At 42.8% G+C, this 25,985-nt stretch overlaps 3 protein-coding genes across 4 annotated transcripts in view; 2 read left to right on the forward strand and 1 right to left on the reverse strand.

The window, feature by feature from the left end:
- Window positions 1-1,377: 1,377 nt before the first annotated feature.
- asip1 (agouti signaling protein 1) lies at window positions 1,378-2,889 on the forward strand. The gene is made up of 3 exons (XM_076268760.1): window positions 1,378-1,543; window positions 1,932-1,987; window positions 2,722-2,889. Exons 1-3 carry the CDS (start codon window positions 1,378-1,380, stop codon window positions 2,887-2,889), a joined length of 390 nt encoding a protein of 129 aa, XP_076124875.1.
- Window positions 2,890-16,188: 13,299 nt separating this feature from the next.
- coq10a (coenzyme Q10A) lies at window positions 16,189-24,874 on the reverse strand. The gene is made up of 5 exons (XM_076268246.1): window positions 24,145-24,874; window positions 23,064-23,210; window positions 20,376-20,568; window positions 18,976-19,077; window positions 16,189-17,799 (listed from the first exon to the last, which is right to left on the reverse strand). Exons 1-5 carry the CDS (start codon window positions 24,276-24,278, stop codon window positions 17,632-17,634), a joined length of 744 nt encoding a protein of 247 aa, XP_076124361.1. The 5' UTR covers window positions 24,279-24,874; the 3' UTR covers window positions 16,189-17,631.
- Window positions 24,875-25,303: 429 nt separating this feature from the next.
- ankrd52a (ankyrin repeat domain 52a) overlaps window positions 25,304-25,985 on the forward strand; it is a 36,848-nt gene continuing 36,166 nt past the window's right edge. The window contains exon 1 of one of the 2 annotated variants that reach the window (XM_076267877.1): window positions 25,304-25,473. In XM_076267877.1, the coding sequence (XP_076123992.1) occupies window positions 25,447-25,473 (27 nt within the window). In that variant the 5' untranslated portion in view covers window positions 25,304-25,446. The remainder of the gene's footprint in view (window positions 25,474-25,985) is intronic. The other variant, XM_076267878.1, reaches the window with a different exon arrangement.

Raw genomic sequence — 25,985 nt, forward strand, 5'->3', positions numbered from 1 at the left:
TCGCCATAAAAGAAGCCTTTAATCAGCTCCTATACCAGACCAGAGTTTGAGCAATCCTGTATCTGCCCCCTTGTTAAACAAACTCAGTATCTCTCCTCCAAATTTGCAGGACTCCTTTTCAGGCTGGGAGTCTGGAGAGAGATGAAAATCTGTTCTTCTCGAAACAACCCGACATTTTTTTTCTCTCTCCGCCCATTCTGATGAACCTGATTCTTGTCTCGAATCACTGGGTTATATTGTCTCTTTGACATTTTTGTCTCCTTTCAGTGTTGGGAGCATCTGATTATAACACTGGGGAGAAAACAGTCGAGGAACTGGCTTGTCATCTGTGCCACAGGTACCTGCAAGAAATATCTATCTTGATGCTTGCTTTTCAGTTTGTGCTAAGAAAGTTCATGTCTAGTGGTATACATGTATTATTAATTGCTGTTAGTTAAGATACAAAACCTGTAAAATACTGGATTTACATTTGCATGAAAGTTTATCCATTTGGTATATTACTGTGATTAATGGTTGTGTGTCAAATATATGTGAAATCAGTCGAATATAAATATGTCTGCTGTTTTTTCATATTATTTTCATTATATTCCCAATTTCCAAAGCTTTAATGTTATGTTTTCAATCTGAGAAAATGTTTTCAAACATTTGTTTTTTGTTCTGGCCTTATGCGTTTCTTTTTATTATCTTAAACTGAATTCTTTTATTCTGATAATTTGAAACTGGAAAAATCTAAGGAAATGTATAGACTACAAAATGACACTATCTCACAATATGCACTGATTAATGTGAAAAGTTTTAATAGATTTTCTTTTATAAAACTGCTGCTGTGATTGCTCATATACAAAACAAATGTTTAAATCATATCTGTTAAGAATTTGGAAAATGTAATCATCAACAGATTATTTCCAAACTGTTACATAGATGTAAAAGAAAACTTTTTCTAAATGATAAAACCACATAAACACAAAAAAATATGGGTTTAGCAAGGTGGTGATCATAGGGAATAGTCTACTATATTTTCAAAATATAGCTTTAACATTTTCAAATAAATTGTCTCTTGTTTTCAAAATACCTATTTCGCTAAAGCACAACACATGTGGGAAGAATCTGCCTCTGTCATAATTCACATCATAAGTATATATGAAAATATTAAGATGTGTGGAACAAAACATAAGCAAAGTGTGGATTTCGAAATCCCCCGTCAAAAAATCACCAGCAACCATTTCCTGCCACCTACCTCTTTTTAAATCTGCCTTTAGTTAAGTCTTGTATTTTCAAACATGCACAATTTCAAACTGAGTCGTTTGTGACATTTATATTTCACATATATAGTAATCATTGTAATAATTCTCCATCTGCCCCACAGATTCTGTTAAAATGGACTCCAGATTTCTGCTGTGCTGCCTGGTCCTGAGCTCGACGGGTTGTGTGGTGGTGTACGCACACATGCTGCTGGAGGAACGGGTCAGAAACACCAACGAGTCTCCCATGGACGCCCTGCAGGAGCACACTCAACCCCACACTCCCCCAGTCCTCATCGTTGGTAATCCTGGCTAATGTCCATTCAAATTCCAGCCGCGGCTCCATATTTTATTATTTTCACAGATACGCTTAATTTGTCACAAAAAAAAATAGACATACACTGCTGTGTGGTTGGGTTGAGCAAAAAAGTACAGCATTGATCCAGTGTAACCCTTTCGTTTGTAGCGACTGAATCAGACGCTGTAGCTTTACCGTGCATACACAGGAAGAGGGGAGTATGCACTCAGAGACGAGTTTTTCTTATTAGTGAGCTCAGAGCGACCTATCGGGTCAACGCTCATATTCTTCGTATTAGGCGTGTGCCTGCTTGTAAGCGTGCCCAGTGCTGCTTTCTTAAGGCCAGTCCACACACTAAGGATGTTCTGAAAACATGTGTCTGTCTTTTTCAGAATTACCCAAAAATGCAAAGAAAAACAAAACAAAAACAGAGAAGAGACAAAAGAAGGTAATTTACACTGTACTTACATTCTCATGTTGTTTAGCAGATTGTCAGTAATTTTACAGATGCTGTAGGCCACTAAGTACAAAGATACTAGATACTTGAATACTTGACATACATTTTATTATGTATTTTTAAGCATATAAATATATTATTATTCAACAGTTTGATTATATCAGCAGCCTGTAAAAAATCCAACCTTACATTTGTATTTGAAAAATTATATTTCACTATTATTCTAATTAACAAAGCATAATTTGTAAGAATCCATCCAAGATGTACTATGTCCCATGGAAATAGAGGTTGTAAAGATTGTGAATGGAACATGTCATGTGATAAACTTACAGGATTTGGTTGGGTTAGGGTAGGTTTGACTTTATATGATCATATATATTATCACACTGGTACTTTTGAGTGTGTATAGATAACTCCTAAATAATTAATTTCTGCAGGCTTTTGGACAATGTCATTTAAGTATTCTGTGATTATAATAGGTGGATTTAAATGCTGTGGCATCTGAAATACATCAAAAATTGCTTGTTGTCTTGGCTGTATGTCCAATAGTCATTTATTTGCACTTGACAGTTGATTATATCAGTAGTCTATATAGAATTCCATTTTACCTCCATTTTTAAAGATGAGATGTACCTTACCCTATAGCATACATCCTTGAAAGCATATGCGACTTCGGAATTTTTTTTGCTGGACAAACCTCAGACACGGTGTCTTCCTCTGAGCAGAACAAGTTCAGCCCCAAGAGCAAACGGCCCACTCCCCCGGCCAACTGTGTGCCCTTATGGGGCAGCTGCAAGACGCCCAACGCCGTCTGCTGCGAGTACTGCGCCCAGTGCCACTGTCGCATCTTCAAGACCGTCTGCTACTGTCGCATGGGTTACCCAGGCTGCTGAACCAAACTCAACAGCACAGAAACGCGTGTGCTTTTCGACAGAAACAGACTGAGTGGCTCTGCAGTATAGATACAAGTGGAATGCCTGCTTGGAATCAATTGGAGTGATGGATTACGTGGACTTCTGACGGATCGACAGTTAATGACTGATCAAGATATAAAAAGGCTTTTTTTTATTTAAGAAAAAAGAATTGCACATGATAACAGAGACTTTATTTCCCCTGCACAAAACTAGATTTATTATATTTTTTATTTATTATCAATTTCATTGCAGTGTTTTAATCAACAAAGCACTATTCATAAGAATCCATATGCAAGACACTATGTTCCATATGGAAATAGACATTGTGAAGTATGTGAAAGGAATGTCCTGTCATGTGATAAACTTGCAGGATTTGGTTGGTTTAGAGTAGGTTTAACCATGAGTAAGCTATAACATGGCAGCCATGTTTTATGTCACATACAGTACACTAAAGCACTGAGATCGTATGGGCAATCTATTACTAAATCATTAATACAGTTAACTGTTTTTGCATGATCCTAACTAAAATAGTTTTGGAAAATGTTATTTAATTCAATTGTTTGTTAATTATAATAGATTGAACTAAATTATGTGATTATGTATTATGTTATCTGAAATACATCACAAATTCCTCAATACTTTTAGCCTGAAGTGGTTGATAAATACCACAAATGAAGGTGTCATGAAATGTACAGGAGAGAAAGCTGGATATTCTGTAGATCTAACCCACACAGTCAAGATGATTGTCCTCTCATATACATGTCACACACACATCCATATGTTTTAGTAGACATTCCTTCCCCCAGAAATGAAATTCCAAATTATGATGCTGAGGAAAATTCCAAAAGTGGATTGGCAGCTGAAATGAGGTGTGCTGACCACCATTTGTTTGCATTTATAACTATTTGTCAATTCATAATGTCCATAAATGTACATATTCCTTTAATTAGTGATACAGAGCGAAGTATATTATTATTCAGTACCTCTTGGTGTGAGCTTGAAGGATGTTTTGAACTGTTTATAACAGTCCAAACTGTTATGAAAATGATATATACACATTCTTGATGTTTTTCCTTTATTTTGTGTGTCCACCCCATGAGTGAGGCAAACTATTTGTTGTAAAAAAATGACAGAGTGTATGAAGCCCCCAGCTATGGCTTCCTGGCTCCCTCTGATATCAACGCTAGCCGCTGCTGTGCTCTCTTGGCACTGTGGGGGGAAACACTTTAAAGCAGCATCCCTTAAATAATAGTATCTCCTCGAGTCGATGGACCTCCACAGATCTGAAAATGCCTGTAGCAAAATCCATTGCAATTTTGTTGTTGTTGCGTGAATTTGGCTAGAGTGTAGGAGGCCATGATTTCCGCATAAGAACAGAATAGTAAGGAAAGCCCACATAAGTGTCTGTGTACTGCTTCTTTTGTTAATCAGTTAGCAAGTTTTCTACCAATGTATTTATGAACATGCCAAAGGTAAATTTCAGTAAATTGAGCTATTTAAAGCGCAGTTGAGTTATTGATTATATACAATAATATATTGGTTATAGTTGCCTTGGCATAGTTGCCAAGGTTCTCAGCGGAGACAGTTTTTTGATATTTTGGACAGTTTTCTTTTTTTTTTTTTTTACGTGGCAAATGGCAAAGCCGCTTAATGTGCAAAGTGTCTTATGCATGAACTAAAGCATTTAGACGCATTGATCAACACAATTTTGCTGTGTAATTAAATTAGTTTAATGGCTCTTCATCCAAGACAGTGGATCATTCAACACACTTACATTCAATTTTAGATAAGCATGGGAAGATAGAAGTGAGGTCTTAGGCTGAACTAACGGACCCTCGGTTAATGTTTAGATTGAAAACTGTCTCATTCCTTCCAGAAAACCTGCTCGGAACCGGAGGTCTGGTAATGAGGAGGCACTAAGCATGGGTCAAGCTTCGTTCAACATGGCCAATAAACCTGGCCGTGGCGCGTACAGAATTCACAGAAACACAGTGACACATTAAAGACCAGATGTTACAGCTGGTTTCTATTCAAAGTTCAGAGAGAAAAAACCAACAATCCAAACGTAAATTGAGTAGTTATAGTGTGTCAGGAGAGGGTTTCTGGCTCACACTTTAATGTTCCGCTGTGTCTAATTGTCCACAGGCAACACTGATTGATCCCATCTCATAGACCTGTGACACAAGTAGGAAAAAGCCATAGAATAGAAGTACTCACTGAGAAGTTAAAACATCAAAAACCTGTGCTCACAGTCCAATCCCTTCATCTGAACCTTTCAATTAATGGCAATTAATTACTGTGTCATTTTCATTAAAGGTGAATAAAAAATTTTTTATTACACAACATGCTCTTATTAATCCTACAGGCTAATCCTGGCAGCAAGTGTTAAACGCTATATGTGCATTTACCTCTATTAACAATTGAACATTAATAAAATAATGAATGGAAGATAGTAATATCATCCACATACCTCTACATTTTAAAAACACTCCTTATGTATAGACTACTAAACTAACAACATTGCCCTAGTTATTTTGATACCTTTGCTTTTTTTGTTTACTTTTGTATTTATTATTTACATAAAATGCACTGCTTGAGTAAATCGGTGATATAATGTTTCATTTCATTTCTTGGATCAATTACTTACAGAATTACTTTCTGGTCTTGGACCACCCACATACCCACATTGACTGCATAGGCCAAAGGCTTATTGACCAATCCTGTGTTTATAAACATTGGTGCACACTGACTGAGCCTTTAGGAAAAATAACACAGTCAACAGAGTCTTAATCTAGATTAAGACCTTGTTGAGTATGGACTGAATATTCAGTCTCATGGCAGAATGTCACCATGAAGTTGGGTGGGGGGCACTCTTTGTCCAAAGGGAGGGTATGGGGCCTGTAGGTGCAGAACCAAACTATTGGACACCTATGCAGCTCAATCAAACACGAAGCAGTTGTCACCATGGTTACTGATTAATGGCTGCCTTCCTCACATGGCTTCATAGCTTGAACAACTGTTTTGTGTGTAGTGTACTGTTTTATGTGCAGTAATGTGTCTATTTGTTTAAATGTATATTTGATTATCTTATAGCTGTCTCTGTGAGTGTACAACATGCACAAAATGTCAAACATTCAATATTTCATATATTGGCTGACCAGATTACCAGATGCATGCATATGAGTCAGTCCATGTTAAATCTACCAGGGGTTCCCACCTCAAATATCTATTTGAATTCAATTAAATTAAACAGCTTTACTACATATTTGATTTCATATTTCTGGGGTTATTTTTTGAAAAAATGACTATACGAATGAATTTCTGTGGTTTCTGCAGTTTTTACTAAATAATATTTTAGCCACTTTTATTGCAGAGAATGTATTCATATTGACCTATTTTTATATTATTTATACACCAAATCATGTTTTGTTTTTTTGGTAACTGGTTATTTTGTAAGCATATATCCCATATGCTTTGATTTTAGCTATATATTTAGAAAATACAGGTTAGCAACTATGGTTTTGGGAAACGCGCCCCTGACCTGTTGAGTGACTTTGGCACCACTATGGAATCATCTGTACACATTAGTGCTTCCATCTACTGGCCTTTATCAGAAAATGCATGTCAGAAATCCTTAAAAAAAGAAGAGAGGGAGAGATGGGTCGGTAGAACTTAAGAATATCCTAATAATGTAAACAACTCCCAATAATGTGGCCTAATGAAAATCTCTTCTTCTACTTCCCAATACTATAATAAATGTTTGTTTCAGAACCCAATAATGTAATAATTTCCCAATACTGTAATAACTGGTCAAGGTTCTGGTAGCATCCCACCAACAGTTGGGGGCCAAGCTATGTAGACATCCATTGTGTGTCTATCTTTTCTTACGAGGGCCATGTACAGAAGTTGTGTAGGCACCCATAGTATCTCACATTTAGTTATTGGGGGCCAGATGGGGAAGTTGATACCTTTTCTTTTCCGCCTTTTCTTCTTCTTACGCATCTTCTATCTTCTGCCATTAAATTCTATAGAACCCCATTGCAAATAGTACTAATATTTGGCACCATCTTCACCACTTAATGTCTACATTTGGATTTCACTCAATTTAGTGTTGGATATTTGAGTGCCAGACTAGTGCAGGCAGCAATGACGAGGCAGCCCAGCAGGGCATAGTTGCCATGGAAATGTGAGGACAATAAGCACCAAGATGCTGAAAAGGCTGAAGATTAGCCCATCATTACCTGTTTGGCAGTTTGGCCCAAGTGGGACTGGCAGCAATTATGAACTGTTATATTTTATTTAAACACGTTCTGAAATATAATTTCACTTACTGCTACTGATTTTTTAAATCTATAATGCATCTATAGATAGATGGACTTGTGTGATGATCTGTAGTCAATACTGTGATAACTGGTCAAAATCTGTGGTGTGAAAAACTTAAAATCTGATATTAAATCGTCCATTTCAAGGTGCACACACTTGATGGAAGAAATCCTGGTATGTCTAGGTGTGCTAAATTTCAGAACATTTTTATCAAGTTGTTTTATAGGCTGTTATAGACTCCAATGACAGAAGAAGAAAGAAGATGCATATAAGATTAAGTAGGCCTAAGACTAATATATGAAAAGGAAGACACACAATGGGTTCCTACTCAGCTTGGCTGCCGCCAATAAGAAAAAGTAATCACAAATATAGCTGCAAGCAGCAATGAGGGGGCCAAGCAGTTGAGCAGGAGTTGTCATGACAACACAATGTTGCTACATTATACACACACCCAATTAACCTCCCACAAACCCCACCACACACATATACACAGATAAACCTTCTCCCCCACATACCCCAATAGCCCCCCACACATACGAATACCTCAAACATCACCATGATTGTGCATCCTCAGGTTGTAGTCACGAGTCCACATACTACGTTTGGTATCGATACGAGAAAGTGTTGATATTTATAGCGCCCCTAGTGGTCAAAGGTCACTAAATATATTGAGCGTCTTCTGGATGTGGTCCCGAGTCCATGAACCAAGTTTGGTTTTGATATGTGAAAGCATTGGCGAGATATGAACTCATTTACTGTGATTATAGCGCCCCCATAGTGGTCAAAAGTCACCAGATATATTGAGCCTCTTCTTTATTGGATCCTGACCCCATGTACCAACTTTGGTTTCTATATGTCAAAGTCTTGCTGAATTATGAGGCCACTTCCTGTTTGGCGGCTTTTGGTTGGTCGTGACGGGCGACTGGTTTTGAATATGGCCCCAAAATGCAATGCGTATGTGAGGCATGGTCTGATCATCTGTGTCAAGTTTCGTGAAAATCGGACAAACATTATAGTGTAATGATCTGAGCCTAGCTGTTCATGACTGTGCTCCCATGATGCTGGGTTGATGTGTTATGTTGAATGTTAATGTTAACCATGCAAGTTACCAATGTTGTGCGTCCTGACTGTCGTGTTTATGTTTATAGTTGATTACAGTGTTCATAACCGGGTCTAACTAGTGTGTGTTGTAGACACAGCCTCACATAGATGTTTAGTGCTGGAGCATAAGGGCCAGGTCTGGCCCGGCATTATGTGTTCGTGTGTTTTGGTGCGTAACCAATAAAAACCATTCTGAGACAACTGTGCAGTTTGTTACATTGGTGTCAGAAGTGGGATGCCGACCCCTACTGGACGGGAGGAGAAAGCTGCGACAGATACCCCGGCGATGATGAGTTTCCTGCCAAGACGGCTCTTCGACAGTACGCTCGCCCATGGCCACCTGCTGGGCCCAGCAGACGGAGCCAGTCTGTAGTGTGACCGTAACGAAGAAACCCGCCCCCGGCCACAGGAGGAGACGAACCAGGCTGATGGCAGCATCCCGCCACTGGAACCCGCTCCACACGGGAGCGATGGAAATCGGCTGGTCCCCGGTGCGACGGCGGCAGAAGGGCGCTCCAACGCCAAATTGCCCCGCTACAATGGTGAGAGGCCACTGGCGACATACATGGTGCAGGTCCGGCTGGCAGCCGAGCTGAATGGCTGGTCGGCGGAGAGAACGGGCGTACAGGTGGCGTTGGCCCTGGAGGGGGAAGCGCTACAAGTATTAGAAGACCTGCCACTGGCAGAGCAAGCAACCTGGACTGCAATCGAGGCCGCTCTGCAACGACGATTCGGCCAGAGGATCTTCACCAGCGATGCTCGAGAACAACTCGCTTCCAGATGGCGCCACAAGGGCGAGAGACTGGGCAAGTTCGCGGCTGACCTGCAGCTGTATGCCCGGCGGGGCTACCCAACGTACAGCCAGAGTCTACATGAAGAAATGGCACTGGAAGCGTTTGTGCGAGGCATCCACCCAGAGCGGCTGAGAGAACACCTTCGCCTGAGCGCCCCCAGCTCGCTGGCCGTGGCGCTCACTGAGGCTGAACGGGTGGAAAACATCTTTCACACAACAGAGTCGAGGCATTGCGTACGGCAGACATCGATGGAGGAAGACGGGGAGGAGTTGGAGACGACGCGACAGACCACAGCACAGCCACCACAACACCACCCACGCGAGTGGAAGAGGCCGGCCAGCGGAGACTGATGCTACCGGTGTGGCGAACCGGGGCACATCGCGAGGTACTGTCCCGCCCTAGCACCCCTCACACGCGCGCCCCAGTCAAACTAGAGGGGGGTGGCACGGCGGGAGGGATGCCACCTTCAAGTTTCACTACCTCCCTGGCTATGGACTGCATACGACTGGGCCGGCTCGGCCAAACAAGAGGACTCTATGTGGACTGTACGCTAGACGGGACTCAGTGTCGTGCCTTGATCGATACTGGCTCCACCATCTCGCCAGCTGGCTCGCTGGTTGGAGGTGCTCCAGGACTACGACATGGAGATTCGACACCGTCGCCTTCACGGCAACACGGACGCCCTGTCCAGGCATCCGTGTGCAGCAGACCAGTGCCAACACTGCCACCGGAGGGAGGAGAGGAGCCTGGCCGCGGCTCAACCGGAGCCCACTCGACTCTACAGGCTGCATCACCGCTGGCAGAGAGAGAGAGAGTCGCTGTTTTCAACGCTCGCCAGCGTCGCTCCAACGAGAGGGTCAGCGCTTGCCAACAGCACGCCAGCGAGAGACTCAACGCTCGCCAGCGCCGCGCCATCAAGAGAGCCACCGCTCGCCAGCTTCACGCCAGCGAGAGTCAACGCTTGCCAGCAGCACCCCGAGGTCGTCTCGCCACCTTCCGCTACCAGCTACAGTGATCGAGAGACCGGAGACAGCGCACCGCAGCCCAACGCCACAACGCAGCACTGCAGAGCGGCAGCTGAGGCCACGGACGCGCAGTCGCCGGTGGACGTGATGTCGAGGGAGGAGATCCAGAAGGCGCAATCAGAAGACGCCACGCTCGGCCAAGTGTGGTCATGGATCGAAGCCGGTCAGCGACCGCCATGGACTGACGTATCAGCACTCGATCCAGAGACCAAAGCGATTTATTCACAGTGGCCGGGAATAGTAGCACGTCAATGACTATTGTATAGACACTGGCGAGCTCCCGATAGACAATCTGACATTTTCCAGTTGCTGGTTGCTGGATTACGAGCCTGTGTACTGGAACAGGTACATGGGGCAGTGGGGGCGGCTCATTTCGGCATTGCAAAGACTCTTCGTCGGCTGAGAGGCCACTTCTATTGGCCGGGATGCAGGCTGGACGTTGAACTGCATGTTCACTGCTGTGACGCCTGCACAGCAAAGAAGGGCCCCACGCGACGCTTGCACGCTCCGCTGCAGCAATACGCAGTCGGGGCTCCCATGGAGCGGGAAGCCGTCGATGTCATGGGCCCACTGCCAGTCACAGAGCGGGGAAATCGCTACGTGCTCGTGGCCATGGACTATTTCACTAAGGAGGCGTATGCGGTGCTAGATCAGAGCGCCCACACGACAGCGGACAGACTGGTCACTGAGATGTTCTGCCGGTTCGGGGCACCGGAAGAGCTCCACAGCGACCAAGGGCGGAATTTCGAGGCAGAGGTGTTTGCTGAGGTTTGCCAGTGCATGGGCATCCGGAAAACGAGAACGACACCTCTGCATCCGCAAAGCGACGGGCTGGTGGAACGGTTTAATCGGACTCTAGCAGTGCAGCTGGCCATATTGGCCGACCGCCGACAAAAGGACTGGGACTTACACTTGCCCCTAGTACTCTGGGCATATCGCACAGCGGTGCAAGAGTCAACAAAATGCACACCGGCAGCTCTGATGTTCGGGCGAGAGCTACGCACGCCAGTGGACTTGGTGTTCGGTTCGCCTCCGGAAGCGGAGATTGGAGGTAAGCCAGGGCTGGAATACTACAAGAAGCTACGCGAGAGACTGAAAGGAGTACACGAGTTGGCCAGGCAGGCTATGAGTGAAGCTGGAATACGTCAAAAGCGAGCTTACGATACGCGCTGTCGCGGCCAGGAGTTCCAGCCCGGCGATAAAGTTTGGGTGTACTGCCCGGAGAGAAAGAAAGGCATTTCCCCGAAACTCACTAGCCAGTGGGTCGGACCGTGCGATGTCTCGGAGAAGTTGTCTGATGTGGTCTATCGTGTGAGACTGATTAAGCATTGGAGAGTTGTGGCTCTCCACCGTGATCGACTGGCCCCGTATCGACCCCTGGCCTCAGCTGAGGGTCGTGGAGACTTTGACACTGACTCTGTGGAACTTGGTGACAATGGAGCTGTGGCTCTAACACCGGTCACCGTGCAGCCTTCACCGGAAGTCACCGCCGCGACAGCGGGGCGCCCACAACGCCAGCGTCGCGTCCCAGCCAGGCTCATGGACTGACGTAGGGTAAGACTTGAGTCAAGGGGACATGGACTAAGTCTCGGGGGGCTGTGTAATGATCTGAGCCTAGCTGTTCATGACTGTGCTCCCATGATGCTGTTCAGTTGATGTGTTATGTTGAATGTTAATGTTAACCATGCAAGTTACCAATGTTGTGCGTCCTGACTGTCGTGTTTATGTTTATAGTTGATTACAGTGTTCATAACCGGGTCTAACTAGTGTGTGTTGTAGATACAGCCTCACATAGATGTTTAGTGCTGGAGCATAAGGGCCAGGTCTGGCCCGGCATTATGTGTTTGTGTGTTTTGGTGCGTAACCAATAAAAACCATTCTGAAAACCAACTGTGCAGTTTGTTACAATAGTTATAATTACAAATTACAGCGCCACCTATAGGTCAAAAGTCATCAAATTTATTGAGCCTCCTCCTTATTGGGTCCTGACCAAATGTACCAACTTTGGTTTTGATACGTGAAAGCCTTGCTGAGATATCACTTCACTTCCTATTTGGCTTGGTTGTGACGGGCGACGGGTTTTGAATATGGCTCTAAAAAGCAATGTGTTTATGAGGCATGGTCTGACGATGATCTGCGTCAAGATTCGTGAAAATTGGAAAAACTTTGTGACCTGTGAAAACTTGTAAGTGTTTTTGATGAAATCCAATATGGCGGAAGGTCCAACATAGCGGATATTGACGTCATGGGTTGCGTTGAGTTCTGCCTCATCCAAGGATTCCAAATATACCTCAATGTGTACGGTTGAAACGTTAATCGCTAATAGATGTAATGCAAAATTTGACACATTGGTGGCGCAATGGCACTTGACAAACTTAGTGAAATTAATCATATTACTGTACCGAATCAATGTGCCAAATTTCCAACTTTTTACTGTATGGTTCAATGGCAAATGAGCGTTTCGTTATAATAATAAGAAAACGTAGAATCACTATGGGTTGCCTCGCAGCTTGGCCCCCAATTAGGTGCCTGTACAGCATCACAGCTTGTCCCCTAATAAGAAGAGGTAGAAACACAACTGGTTCCCTAAACAGTTTCATTCCTGGCCCCAAATAATAAAAATATTGAAACACAGCAATTGCTTGGTCTCCATAACAGAAGGTAGAAACAATGATCATCAACTTAGGTCTCTGCATGGCCCCAGTTATTGCAACTTATTACAATATTGGAAAATTATAACATCACTGTGTTGGCTGGCATACCGGGCGTGGCCATATACCTGGATGACGTGGTTATTTATGGGCTCGATGCCATCGATGCTGTGCGTTCCCTCAAGGTGCAACTTACCTCAGCCCCGGTGCTGGCTCACTTTGACATCTCTAGCCCCACCCTGGTTACCTGCGATGCATCGACCGCAGCCACGGGAGCGGTGCTGTCACAGACTCAGCAGGGCGTGGAGAAGCCCATCGCCTTCGCCTCCCGGGCCCTCAATCCGACAGAGCAGCGTTACTCAGTGGGCGAGCGTGAAGCATTAGCCTGCATCTGGGCCTGCGAAAGGTGGCACCTGTACCTTTATGGCAGTTCCTTCACCCTCAGAACAGATCACCAGGCCCTGACTGCACTGCTCTCCACATGTGGGACAGGCCACAGGCCACTGAGGCTGCATCGCTGGTCTGACCGCCTCCGGCAATATAACTTTGACCTGAAGTTCACCCCGGGCAGAGATAATGTTGTAGCTGACCTACTGTCCCGCTCCGTTCCACCCCACCCTGCCATACACACACACACATTGACACTGACTGTGTGGAACACGACATTGTCCAGATGCTACACACACCCCTCCAGACCACTGTACCGCTACAGGAGCTCAAGGAGGCATCTGAGCAGGACCCTGTCCTTTCTCAGCTCCGTGCCTACATCCAGAACGGGTGGCTACATCCAGAACCATGGCTCACGAGGGCCACCTAGGTATCGTGAAGCTGAAGCAGCGCTGCAGGGACCTGGTATGGTGCCCAGGGATAGACAGGGATATCGAGGCCCTGGTGAAAGACTGTCCTGCCTGCCTCTTGAGTGGTAAGACCGGTCACCAGGCTCCTCCACCTCTACAACCTCTTGCTTGGCCTTCTCAGCCCTGGGACCACCTACAGCTGGACATATGCGGTGAGATACAGGGGGTTCCCCACCATCAACGCTTTCTTGTGGTTGTATATGACCTTCACACGAAATGGCCTGAGCTCATCACCACTGGCTCGGTGACCTCTCAGGTGATAATCAACTTCCTGGACTCTCTTTTCTCCCGCTGGGGCATCCCAAACACCATAACTACTGACAACGGCCCTCAACTCGTCTCTGCAGAGTTCATGTCTTACCTCAAAAGCAAAGGCATCCGTCATGTCCGTACAGCTTACTATCACCCCCAAGCCAATGGTGGTGTTGAACGGTTCCACCAGTCACTGAAGAACAGCCTCAGAGCGCACATGGTCCAGGGATGGACCTTTCCACTGGCCATACGGCACACGCTGCTTCATTACAGAGCCACTCAGCACTCAACAACAGGTGTCTCCCCAGCGTCTCTCATGCTTGGCCCTGAGCTCCGTCTTCCCCTCGACCGCCTCAGCCCAGTCATGCCTCAAGGGCCACCCCCTGGGGTCAAGGCCTCTGTTGCCTGTCGGCAGAGGCGGATGAAGGAAAGATATGACCTGTCAGCACGCGTTAAGGTTCCCGACATCAGCGTCTCAGATTGGGTCAGGGTCCGCAGGCCCCACAGAGGCAACAAACTGGCCTCATCTTGGTCCTCCCCTCTCCAAGTCACCCGCCAGTTGGGTGCAGCAACATTCTCACTGAATGATGGCACTCGGTGGCACTCAAGCCGCCTCTGCAGGATGCCCCCTCTGCCCCATACAACGGTGGTGACACCCCAAATCGTGCCTCAAGCTTGGCAGGACGTCCCGACGCCTCAGCCGGTGCCTCAGATAGCTCCCACACAGGTCCCCGACACGCCTCTTGATCCGCCTTCCGGGTCTGGTACCTATTCATCACACACTGCCCAGCCTCCGCCTCATGGCTCTCCGCGACCTGTTCGCACTCGTTCTCGCCCTGGGCACTTACAGGACTTTCAATCCAAATTTCATGTCTGAAATCCTGTAGGAGGGGGGGAAATGTTATGTCTGCACACAAGTGTGTGTAAGGCATTATGTTAGCGTTCAATTATGCATTGAATTGTGATGCAGTGAGTTGCTCGATTGTGCTGAGAGCATTGTGTTATGCCTGACTGATGAATGTTTGATACTTGGGACTGTCAGTGGGAAGTTCAGATTTGATAAGTAAACGATACATGAGTTAACGATATCATCGGAGCCTGTGTGATCAATTACCAAACAATTAGGTTCTGAAAAAATAAAGTTAAACTCAATGATGTAATGTTGATTTTGAGTTCTGCATGGCCAGCGTCATTTCTAATCTTACAAATATTTCTCTCAGAGTTCAGTTAGATGTGAGTTGTGATGTAAACATGAGCATTAATTAATGTATACATAAACTATAAAAAGTAATTCAATAAGGTCTTACAAACCCTTTTTGTATATATCTGACAGGGTAATAATGTGTATCAGATTGAGCATCGCAAGTTTGCCTCTGAATGACATCTGTTAGTCTACAGTAAGTCATCACATTTTAGTACATCAAGTTGGAGTCTGCCAGGGAGCAATTTATAATTGTAAAAGACTTTATAATCTGTCAAATACATCCTACGATGCAAATCAGGACGACCAAATTTATCAGAGAGACAGACACACACACACACTCACGCCCACTGCTTGGTTCTGACTTATCTTCACATCTCTGTAATACTTGTTTAGTTAAAACTGTTTATAGGAAACAAATGAAGAGCTTAAAATGTTTCCTGTCAACACCTCTTACAACTGTGACAGTAAGTTATTAAGCTTGTTTACTGCTCTTCAAAAGCATGAGTGGTGTGAATGGCTCCCAAAGTTTGACAACACCTATTGCCATTGCTCTCTTCCACTCTCCCTCCCTCTTATGCTATAAATAGGTCTAATCATGCCTCTAGTAGAATCCAGTTACTTTCAAACTCTTTAAATAGGCATACACATAGCTTGGATGCTACACGATATTCTGATGTGTATACCTCTGAGGTGAAAGAAGAGCATGAAACACATGGCAGGAAAGAGCAATGTGATGTTTCATATCGACACCTATCTGTTATATTCAATCAAGGACAGGCCAGATTGAATGGTAGGACTTTAAAAACAGAAAAAAGGGTTGAACATAGTGGTAGAAAAAAAACACACCTCATAGCCTACAGTTTATATACTAAACAGATAAGGCAGCTCAACAGAACAGGTCATGCTAAATAAAAGACAATAAATAAAAGACACACAGGATAGCCAAGGTCCATGATGAGCAAGATTAAGAATGCTCATCCATATGAGAAAATGTCTACTTTAGCATGCCTGTAATGCACAGAACATTAAACTTACTCCAATATCTTTCATTCTTAACATATTCCATACAAATTCATGAAACACAATCATCTTTATTAGCAGCGCATCATCACCATTCATGGCACCTGTCACGTCACATTACTCAAACCTGATAATAGATCAGATAATGAGTTACCTTTTCAACCCCAAAAGACAAAACATCTAAGACTCATACAGGAAGGATACATATAACACCATTTCTTTTAGAGTACCACAGGAAGACACACAAAGAACAGTGACTTAAGATAAAATATAGAATTTCTCTCTTTCTCTCACACACACATGCACATGCACGCACAAACACTCACGCACACTCACACATGGCCTTTCTGCAGCAAACTGGCAAAAATAGAAGCAGGTTTTAAAATTCTCTCAAACTGTTTTAACACTCTTTGGCCATGCAGAATAAAAGCAACCAAAAGCACACATTTTCACACTACTGCTCTGTCTGTAACTTGACTATGTGGAGAAAAGAAGTATGTGACCTTTTACACAAGCAGGCTGAACACAGTTTTGTACGACGTGTTGAGACTTTTTTTCAAGTTGAATAACAATACAGAATCTTTCAACTTTTACAAAGTGTTATATTTCTGTTAAATAATATATTATGATTATCTAAATTAAAACAATAAAAACACACCCAGTGTAGATGCAAAACAGTATAATATGTGTGAAATGTTCTTTTTAATTGTATACTTAATCTGTTCTGGATCCATACTCAATGCTTGTGAATCCTTTAAGGGACAAGTTCCTCACAGCTTACACTGAATTGTGCAATAAAGAATTAGGCCACAAGGTAGAACAAAATCCTCACAAATTAACTATATCAGACCAAAATGTGTGGAGAAGAGAGTGATTCAGCTTAGGTGAAGTTATTGCACTTTTGTCTTTATAAGCCTCTTCACTCTACTTCCTTCAAGTCCAAGTAGAAATAGGCACATTACCTATGACATTAAAGTTTAATGTTAAAATTTAAAAGCCCACATTGAACACAAAGTGTCCAATAAATGTCCATTGTTCAATGCATGCCCAAAACTGAAACCCAGCAAACACCCCAAAATGTGTGTGACTAAAAAAAGGTTCTCTGTATTATATATATATATATATATATATTCAGACCTCTTTCAATGTGTCTCAAAAGTTTGTGTCTGCTTCAATAAATAGAACAGCTAAATTACAAGCGAGCATGTAAGCTACAGAATGGCACCCCTGGAGGGTGATGGACCTTGTCAGACCAGGTAGTCAGCACCGAGCTTGCAGGATCTCTTTGCAGGAAAAACGTGATCCAGTCACTTCGCTAGTGTTCACAGCTGTAGCCGACCGGTGGCGTGATGCAGATAGGCAAGAACCATTCACAGAACCTCCAACCCCAAAGCATCCACACACACACACACACACACACACACACACACACACACACACACACACACACATACACACACACACACAATCCTGCTGTAGGTCCCAGTGCAGAGCTCACGTTTGGTGCACCTCGTGGAACATGAGCTCTCGGGGGATGCGCGTCTCGGGGCCGTAGATCTTGCCACAGCGGTTCTCGAAGGCGACCACCATCTGCTTGACGACTTCGTCAAAGAACATGGTAGCCAGCTGCGAGTGAAGCAAGGAGCGGAACTCGAAGGAGATCTAGGCAACCAGAGTACAAGGTCAGACTATCAGAGCAGAATTCAATTCAGAATAGAATTATCTGATATAGAAAGCAGAATCAGGTATATTTGGACAAGTGAGTTATTGGGCTTTCCATTAGTCTCGTACGCCCACCCGTACGAGATGCTAGCGCGAACGCTGGGGTTTGTAGTCTTTTTGGGAAGAACATGGATGCCACCAGGGCAGCAGCTGTCTCGTTAGTGCTGGACATTGGTCTAGAACACACACGAGAACACGTCCCTCATTCTCCCTTGTTGGGTATGGTCAATGTGAATTAATAATAAAAACTTTTTTTAGTAACTCAATTTCGCCTATTTCAATTTCAAAAAGTGCTGTCGAATTTCTCTCGAGCCACGAGGGGCATTATCAGGCTAGTCATTGTAATCTAGCAGCAATGTAATCTAGTGTGTAAGAGCATTGAATCGACATTAAAATGACCAACACAGTACAAATACAAAGAAAATACATGTGTGGATGTTTGTCGTAAGGTCGTACGGCCACCACGGGGTACCCTCAAGAACTCTGAGGTAAAGGGGCGTGCCTCCATGAAATGCCGCAAGAAAGCTGGGTAATTTACACTTTCCAACTCGGGCGGGGGACTTACGAGACAAATGGAAAGACACATTAGTGCACACAATGACTGTTCTCCACTTACTCACTTGGCCACATAAACCTGATTCTGATCATACAATGCAGAAAACATCTGCAAAAATATCACTGCTTTCACAGCTTGTTGCAAGCCATTCTTTCACGTGAGATTGTGTAGAATTGATAGAAAGATAGATAGATAGATAGATAGATAGATAGATAGATAGATAGATGGATAGATGGATAGATTACTTTACTGATCCCCGAGGGTGAAATTCAAGAATTGTGGATCTTGCCATCTGATTTGGTGGCAATTAGTTATCGGCTATAATTGGGCTTCTTTGCTAAACCTTAGTAAGCCTGAGAACCCAGCAGCACTCCAAACATCACAGTTATTCAGTTATAATAAATGCACATGAAGCTGAGGAATAACGTTTGCTGTGTTTAAATGCAAAATGTTGCGGCATGATTTAATGATTCTATCAGCCAGTCACAAAATTCTTGATTCTATCAGCCAATCACCAAATTCTTGGAAACATCTTATTAATGACACAGGCCTGCACTTACAGAGAAGTCAACTGTGCACGTTCGGGGATACCCAGGAATACCCGGACTGAATCTCCATATAGTCTCCAGGTGGTTGAAGAGTTTGCCATCTGAACATATAGCCTATATAGGGGAAAAAAGAAACGTGGACATTATTTACTTCCAACATTAGCCGCGTTTACACGAACAGGTTTTTTTGTTTTTGTCATTCTAATTAAACTACTCCGAATGAAAATTGTGTGCCGTTTGTTTACAAGAGGTAAGTTCTACTCTGATCAGGTGCTCCCAAGCGCTCTAGAATCTTTGATTGGAATAGCCGTTGCTGTTTTGCTTGAGAAGCTACAGCGGGCAACCCAATTGACCATATACATGGCTGTGGAAACGGAATACACCACCCCTTTCATTCCGAATAAAATTCTAATCGGATCGGTAGTTTTATTACGATCAAGTGAATGGATCATGCCACAATACTGTTCTCTGGGAAGTGGTTCGTACATCCTATTTGGAATGCAACTCCTCCTAGAAATTTGGTAGTATCGTGACTTTGATGACATACATGCTTCTCTAGTAGCCTGTATCAAGGATGTACACAATTTTGAAAAGTATTTTTTAAAAATTCCTAAAGCAAAACAAAATCAACCCAGAGACAAACTGCCTGGAGATAGTGTAACTTTCTGTCAAAATAAGATGTACCGTGAAAGCTTGGCACCCTACCAGTCGGATGTCTTGTTTCACAGACACTTGCTAAAACTTTACTAAATACATGATTTGACGACAGTTTCCGTGATCCAGGTATGTAACTCCCAATTATGATTTTTGTTGTCATGATAGTAAAGTCTAGAATACTACATGTACACAAGCATACAATGTATTGATTTAGGCTAAATTATTGATTTTGGTTGTGTTGTAATGTTTAAGAGATGTCTAAAGTCACTAGGAATGATGGGTATAAACCCAGCATTACGACTTAGAGATAACTATTTTAGCTAGCTAGCTATCATTACTGTAACTTTGTTAGTGTTTACTGACTAGTTATCACGGGTTGACGATACAGGCTATGGTTCCAACAGACGCAAACTACAATAGGCAATACTGTCTGTAAACGAGTTACCTTAATATTACAGAAAGGAAGCCTTTCTGTGATATTAAAGAAGGGTACTGTAAACACCATTTGTTTGTGTTCTACACGTGTACCTATGTTCTGCAGATCCCAATGGCAAAGACAAAGATTCTGCGATGTTTGACAGCTGTAGCAACAATTAGACTAAGAAAAGCGGGACTCCAAACTAATAAATCTGCCGGCAACAATTTGCATTTTCTTGAAAGTTTAACAGTTTAAATTGTGAACCCTAAATATGTGAGGAACAGTGTTGAAGCATGGTAGTGGTTGCTGAACAACTTTCAACATGTGCAATGCGTACCTTGACCAGGTGAGGCCGGACATTAGTGATCATGGATGTGTATCTCTCCACTACAGGAGGGAACCCCACCTCCAGCTGGGCCTTAGCGTGACCGGCCCTCTTCATAATGGTCTGGGACTTCTTGCACCAGGGGACGAAGTGCTTATAGTCATCCACATTGGACACCACTTCGTACATCTCCTGCATGGAGAAGCTGGGGGAAGGAAGGAAAATACTTAAATCAACAGTTTTAGATTAGATTAGAGTAGATTAGATTAGATTCAACTTTATTGTCATTGTGCAGAGTACAAGTACAAAGACAACGAAATGCAGTTTGTGTCTAACCAGAAGTGCAAAAAAAGCAGAAAAGTGCAATGTGATGTACAAAGCATAGGTAGATGGTGCATAAACAGGACAATAAATATAGTGCAGTGTAGACAGTAGTATACAGTTGATTTACAGAAGGTGGTTTAGAGTAGTATACATTAAATATAAATATGTGCAGTGTATTAGCAGTTACCTTAAAAGCAGAATAAATAAAGCTATGTAACAGTTGTATGGTGTTTAAAAGTTGTTCTTTTTCTGCCTTAATTTTTAGGGCCATGGTAACTGACGTTTTAGAAGAGTTCATGCCCTCCACACATGGCTTCAATCGGTGTGTCACAGATGTACACAGTGTCACAGATGTATGAGGGGAGGAAAGTGAATTATCAATGATCACACATGTGCTTTCTTTGAGGTGCTGCTTTCAGAGGCGCCACGTCAACCATCAGGCCAGTAGATGAGTTACTGGACCATTATAATTTAAAACAATGGTACATACATACTATGGATGACATAGTCCCATTACTATTCAAAACACTATGTAACCAAAACCCATGGGTTAAACTCCTTACAAGTGAATGTATGAAGACTGTGAGAAAATGGCACAAAAATAAACTTCAGCTCTACTATCAAATCCATAAAAGAACGCTCAGCACATAACTCTAAAGTATGCAAGGCAAGACAGTCTTTTTTTCTCTAATATCAGCAGAAACATAAACAAAACTCCTGTGCTATTCTCAGCCATTGAGAAAAGTAAACAATTTCCCCTTCACAAGTAGATCCTGAACTTTTCCAACCTAACAAATGGAATGAGTTTTCATCTTTTTTTCAATGGGAATTTTTTTCAAATCAGATCAAACTTAATCCATGCTTTTATTTCCAGTACAGTTTAGGGTTGGGCGATGTCGCCTAAATTGGCATTTGACGATGTGTACAGTAAAACATCGTGATGGACGATGATATCGTCGGGGGGGGTTTCGTGTAGTAAACAGCCTATAGGTATGTCTGTACAGAAATACATTTATAATGTTCTACATAAAAATAAAAAAAATGCTATTATATAGGCTATACGGCCTGATGAAAGTGGACAGCTAAGAGAGACATACTGACCAGGCTACCGAAGTTGTGTGGAAGATCTAATCCAAGAAAATTGTTGTGAAAGACGGATAGACAATCAATCTGAACACTTGCGTGTGCACCAACCAGCGGAATATTACACATTGACAGACTTCGCTGGACCCAGCAAAAAAGCTACTTAAGACTACTATCGTGGTCACTCATTTAAAATATTAGTACTATGCAGCATCCCACGTTATCAGGCTACCGTCTATGCTGACTATAAGGGCGGCGGGAAGTGAAAGTAAAGGGCTGCAATCGCGCAGTCCAGGCTATAGGAGGGCGAAGTAAAAACACTTTTACAAATAACGAATCCCGATTACCACTCCGCTGCTGTCTGGGACTTTTGCTAAATGCATGAAATACAAGCCTTGCAGTGAAAGACGGATAGGCTACCTTCTGATCCTATAATTAACGAAAGATATGGTTTATTTTAACACAGAGAAGAAGGACGCATTTGGCGCTCGCTGTAGCCTCGCAAAAATATTTGAGCGCTAGAATGTCCTAGTCGTAGCCTAACAATAATAAATCTATATTTTCTGCTAAAACATTAGGCTACATATTACGTCCAATGTAGGCTATAGGCCTGCGAGACATGTAGGCTACTAAAGGACAATTAGGCTACACATTCCCGTCACAGTCAGGAATTATTTGAATAAGAGGGTAAGTCTTTTATTTTACAAGACGGTAGACTAATACGTGATAACTGTTTGGCTAACAGCCTTTAAAGTAGGCTCAATTTCATTTTCAGGGAAAGGTTTTTTTATGTTTTAGCCTGTTACAGCAAGAATTAGTGACTGGCATGTGGGGGCGTGGCATCACGATGGTTGCTTTCCATCGTGATGCCTGTCAACCATCACGATGCCATCGGCACAACCCTAGTACAGTTGACTACTGCACTGAATGGACTTTCTACAGGCCTTCCCAAAAAAGACCATTAAGACTAAATGCATTAGTGAGGGTTCTTACGAAAACCAAAAGATCTGACCATAGGCCTATCACTCCCATACTTAAGTCCCTGCACTGGCTCCCAGTAACTCACAGAATACATGTCAGATAGGCTTTAATGATATACCTTCAGACCTCTCAGATTTCAGGAGACATAATTGTTAATAAAACCCTCTTTCAGAAAATGAGCTTAATTAGCTAAATAAAACGTATTTAGCTTATGAGGAATATTTTCATTAAACTGATCTGTAATACTTGCCACAGGGATACAAAGAACACATTGAGGGTTCCTGGAGTACACTGAAGTGGTAGCCTACTTACCCAATAATTCTGCGCTCTGAGTACTGTTTCCTTTTATTGGTCAGACTGATGAAGGTTCGGCTTGAAGGTATGGGTGCTGGGTTTCTGTCAAAATGGTACCACAATCTGGGGTGTCTTGTCATAAGGATGCCACATGATGCTAGGTACCTGACAGGGGAGGAGGAGACCATGGCTTTACCTTAAACCACTATACTGTACAGGAGACACAGGCATTAGACCGAGATTACCCCTAAATAGAAAATAATGAATTGGTGAGGTGTGTTTGGAATAGATGGATCCAAATAATCACCCCATCCTAACAATGTCTCTAGAAGTTTTCAGGAGAGTAGTAGCACACTGTTATGTAGAGCAATCCCTTTTGTCTCTTGAATTGAGCTTGGGATCATTCCATGGTTTAGAACGTGTTTTGTAAATACCATAGACAGACTGTGCTGTGTGGTAAATACAGACAATTACACATCAACCAAACCCACACCAGTTATCAGGATTTGGGAGATAATGCCACCCTGTATTCATAAAGGATCACTTTTAAGTGACCATGTTTAGGCCAACTGAAAAATAACTGATACATTGCTAAAAATACAACCCTTGTTGTAAAATAAATTGTAGAATGCCTTATGAATACGTATATCAAATCTCACAAACTAGACTTTTGTAAGTTTAGTCCCTTAACTTGTCGAAACGTAGGTTGTTGGTGCACAAGAAAACTACACAGAACAAACATAACGTAACGTTAACATAATGTTACATAACGTTATTTTATAACATTAAACTATGTATGATTCTTTCAAGAAGCCAAGCAACACTAACTGTTAGCTCTGTTTTTAGGACGAAAGGAAACATTTAAAGTTGAAGTTAATGTTACATGAATTGTGTGAATTAACAGTTAACAGATGTAAGTTAACGTAACGTTACAGATGTAACGTACAGCTGACAGTTAGGCTAGAAATACTTTGATAATATTCGCTATGATGTGTGTAACGTTACCGTTAATGGATGGTTCACATTTACAAATAAGGGTCAAACGACAGAGTTGATTTCTAGGTTTTCGACCATTATTTAACAATTACATGTCGCTCACCTGATTGGTTGTTTCCGTAGTACCCTTGAGCTTACAGATGTGGAATGGGTCGAGCCAAGTGTCACAATTTCTATAAAATCACTGAATGTTCGTACTCCCATCGGTAGCCGACGAGCGGCTAGAGAAACAGCCATCTAGCAGAGCTGACCCAACAATAATGTCTAGTAATGTTTCAAGTAAAGTTAGCTTGCTGTAATGTTAACTTACAGCTAGACTAGCTTGCCAGTTGGCCAAACTCTGGTGATATCTTAGCTAATTGTTGCTGGTTAGCTACAGCTGCCTTCGGGGTCAATCGGTGGTGGTTAACAAGCAACTGTTATCTAGCTACACTGCGATTCGTCACGTTAAATAAACTAGCCACATATTCGACCAGGAAAGCATTTGTTCGACATGTACTAAGTATGTCTGAAAGTAACTGCCAAGCAGCACGCACACTTTAAACAGGTTTGATAAACTAACGCTGACCAGCTAGTTAGCTGCCAACTGACATTAGCTCGTTTCACGTTAACAAACATCCATCAACCGTCTCTGGTTATAAAAGAGGTTCCCCGACAGCATTTTCTCCGTCCTATGGTTTTGTAATCCAAACAAGACCACCTGCTATCCCAAAGGATTTGCAAGTAAAGTTGTATTATGTAACAGGTCAACTCAAGCATACAGTGCTGGTTCTTATGTGTTCAACGTTAGTGTCTGTCTTACTGTTCCTGTCATTGCAGGGAAATGTAGCTTAGCTTAGCAGATAGCAGGGTCGTCGAGCGCCACACGTCATATCCAACTATCGCGAGAAAAGAAACCTAGGCACCAGAGTTCTGATTATTCTCATGAGAATTACCTATTTTTAAATTTTTTCGCATAATATTGTATAGGGAAATGTACAATAACGGCAAACGCTGTAATTGGCTGGGAAGGAAATCTTCATCACCTTTATCGGTCGGCACTCTCCTGCACTTACCCCAAAAAAAAAAATTGATAAAGGTTTACAAAATAGTTCTTGTGCCAGTCATGTCTTTGTTTGATGGGAAAATGTAAAGCCGTGTGCTTAGAAATTATCTAGCGTTACCCCACAACCACCACCACGTGTCGCTGTTTCCTCATCCTTTCAATGCCGTACTGCCGCCGCCGTTCCTGTAGGTGGATACAGCTCAACGCACTGCCTGTCTATCAGAGCAATAAACAACGCCGAACCACACACGGACACAGAGCTATCCCTTCCCCTAAAATTATCATAATCAAACAAAAATATCCCTGTTACCTCTCTACCCAATCCTAATGAAGGAGCTTCGCCCTGACTGACCAAGGGAGATGGGAATACTAAATATAACCGACCAGGTAGGTCAAATAGCTAATGTTAGCAAGCTAAGGTTACATATCGCTGCTTTCTTTATCCCGTTTTCCAAATGAGGGCGGGTTTGATTGCTAGCTACCATAGCGTTACAGGGCCTAATCTAGCTAACTGGCCTCATGATCCGTGTAATAAAGCTATGCGTTTTGAACGAACTGCCGTGATCTACTTAGTAGTGTAAGTCTGATGGCGAAAAAAGCATAAATTGCAGAACAACTTGGTATCTCGGATGGGCAGCTATAATTTGCATTGTAAGTTAGTGTCGTATTGAACTACGACATGGTGCTAATGTTACCGTGCTTCGTAGCACGCCCCGATGAGCTTGCTATCTAGCTAAACTGCATACTTACATTTAAATGTACTCCGAAACACGCAGTTATTCCCATCTACACTTCAATTTTGCAATGGGTTCTAATGAATATGCTCTAATAAAGATTTTCTAATTTGGATTGCAGAGTCAATGAATCTGCGACGCTCAACAACGTCAGCTAACATTAGC

Source organism: Alosa pseudoharengus, unplaced genomic scaffold, assembly GCF_046254945.1.
Source record: "Alosa pseudoharengus isolate Yale_2024_CS ecotype anadromous, Long Island Sound unplaced genomic scaffold, YU_APseudo_1.1 YU_APseudo_1.1_scf_5, whole genome shotgun sequence".
NCBI classification, from domain to species: domain Eukaryota; kingdom Metazoa; phylum Chordata; class Actinopteri; order Clupeiformes; family Clupeidae; genus Alosa; species Alosa pseudoharengus.

Excerpts from the sequence above, each read along its gene's own strand:
- asip1 (XM_076268760.1), top strand. The coding sequence starts at position 1,378 with ATGGACTCCAGATTTCTGCTGTGCTGCCTGGTCCTGAGCTCGACGGGT. Across the intron at positions 1,544-1,931 it reads TCCCCCAGTCCTCATCGTTG|AATTACCCAAAAATGCAAAG; the intron begins GTAATCCTGGCT and ends TGTCTTTTTCAG. Across the intron at positions 1,988-2,721 it reads CAGAGAAGAGACAAAAGAAG|AACAAGTTCAGCCCCAAGAG; the intron begins GTAATTTACACT and ends TCCTCTGAGCAG.
- coq10a (XM_076268246.1), bottom strand. The coding sequence starts at position 24,278 with ATGGCTGTTTCTCTAGCCGCTCGTCGGCTACCGATGGGAGTACGAACA. Across the intron at positions 23,211-24,144 it reads CTACGGAAACAACCAATCAG|GTACCTAGCATCATGTGGCA; the intron begins GTGAGCGACATG and ends CTCCCCTGTCAG. Across the intron at positions 17,800-18,975 it reads CGTGCACAGTTGACTTCTCT|ATCTCCTTCGAGTTCCGCTC; the intron begins GTAAGTGCAGGC and ends CTGGTTGCCTAG.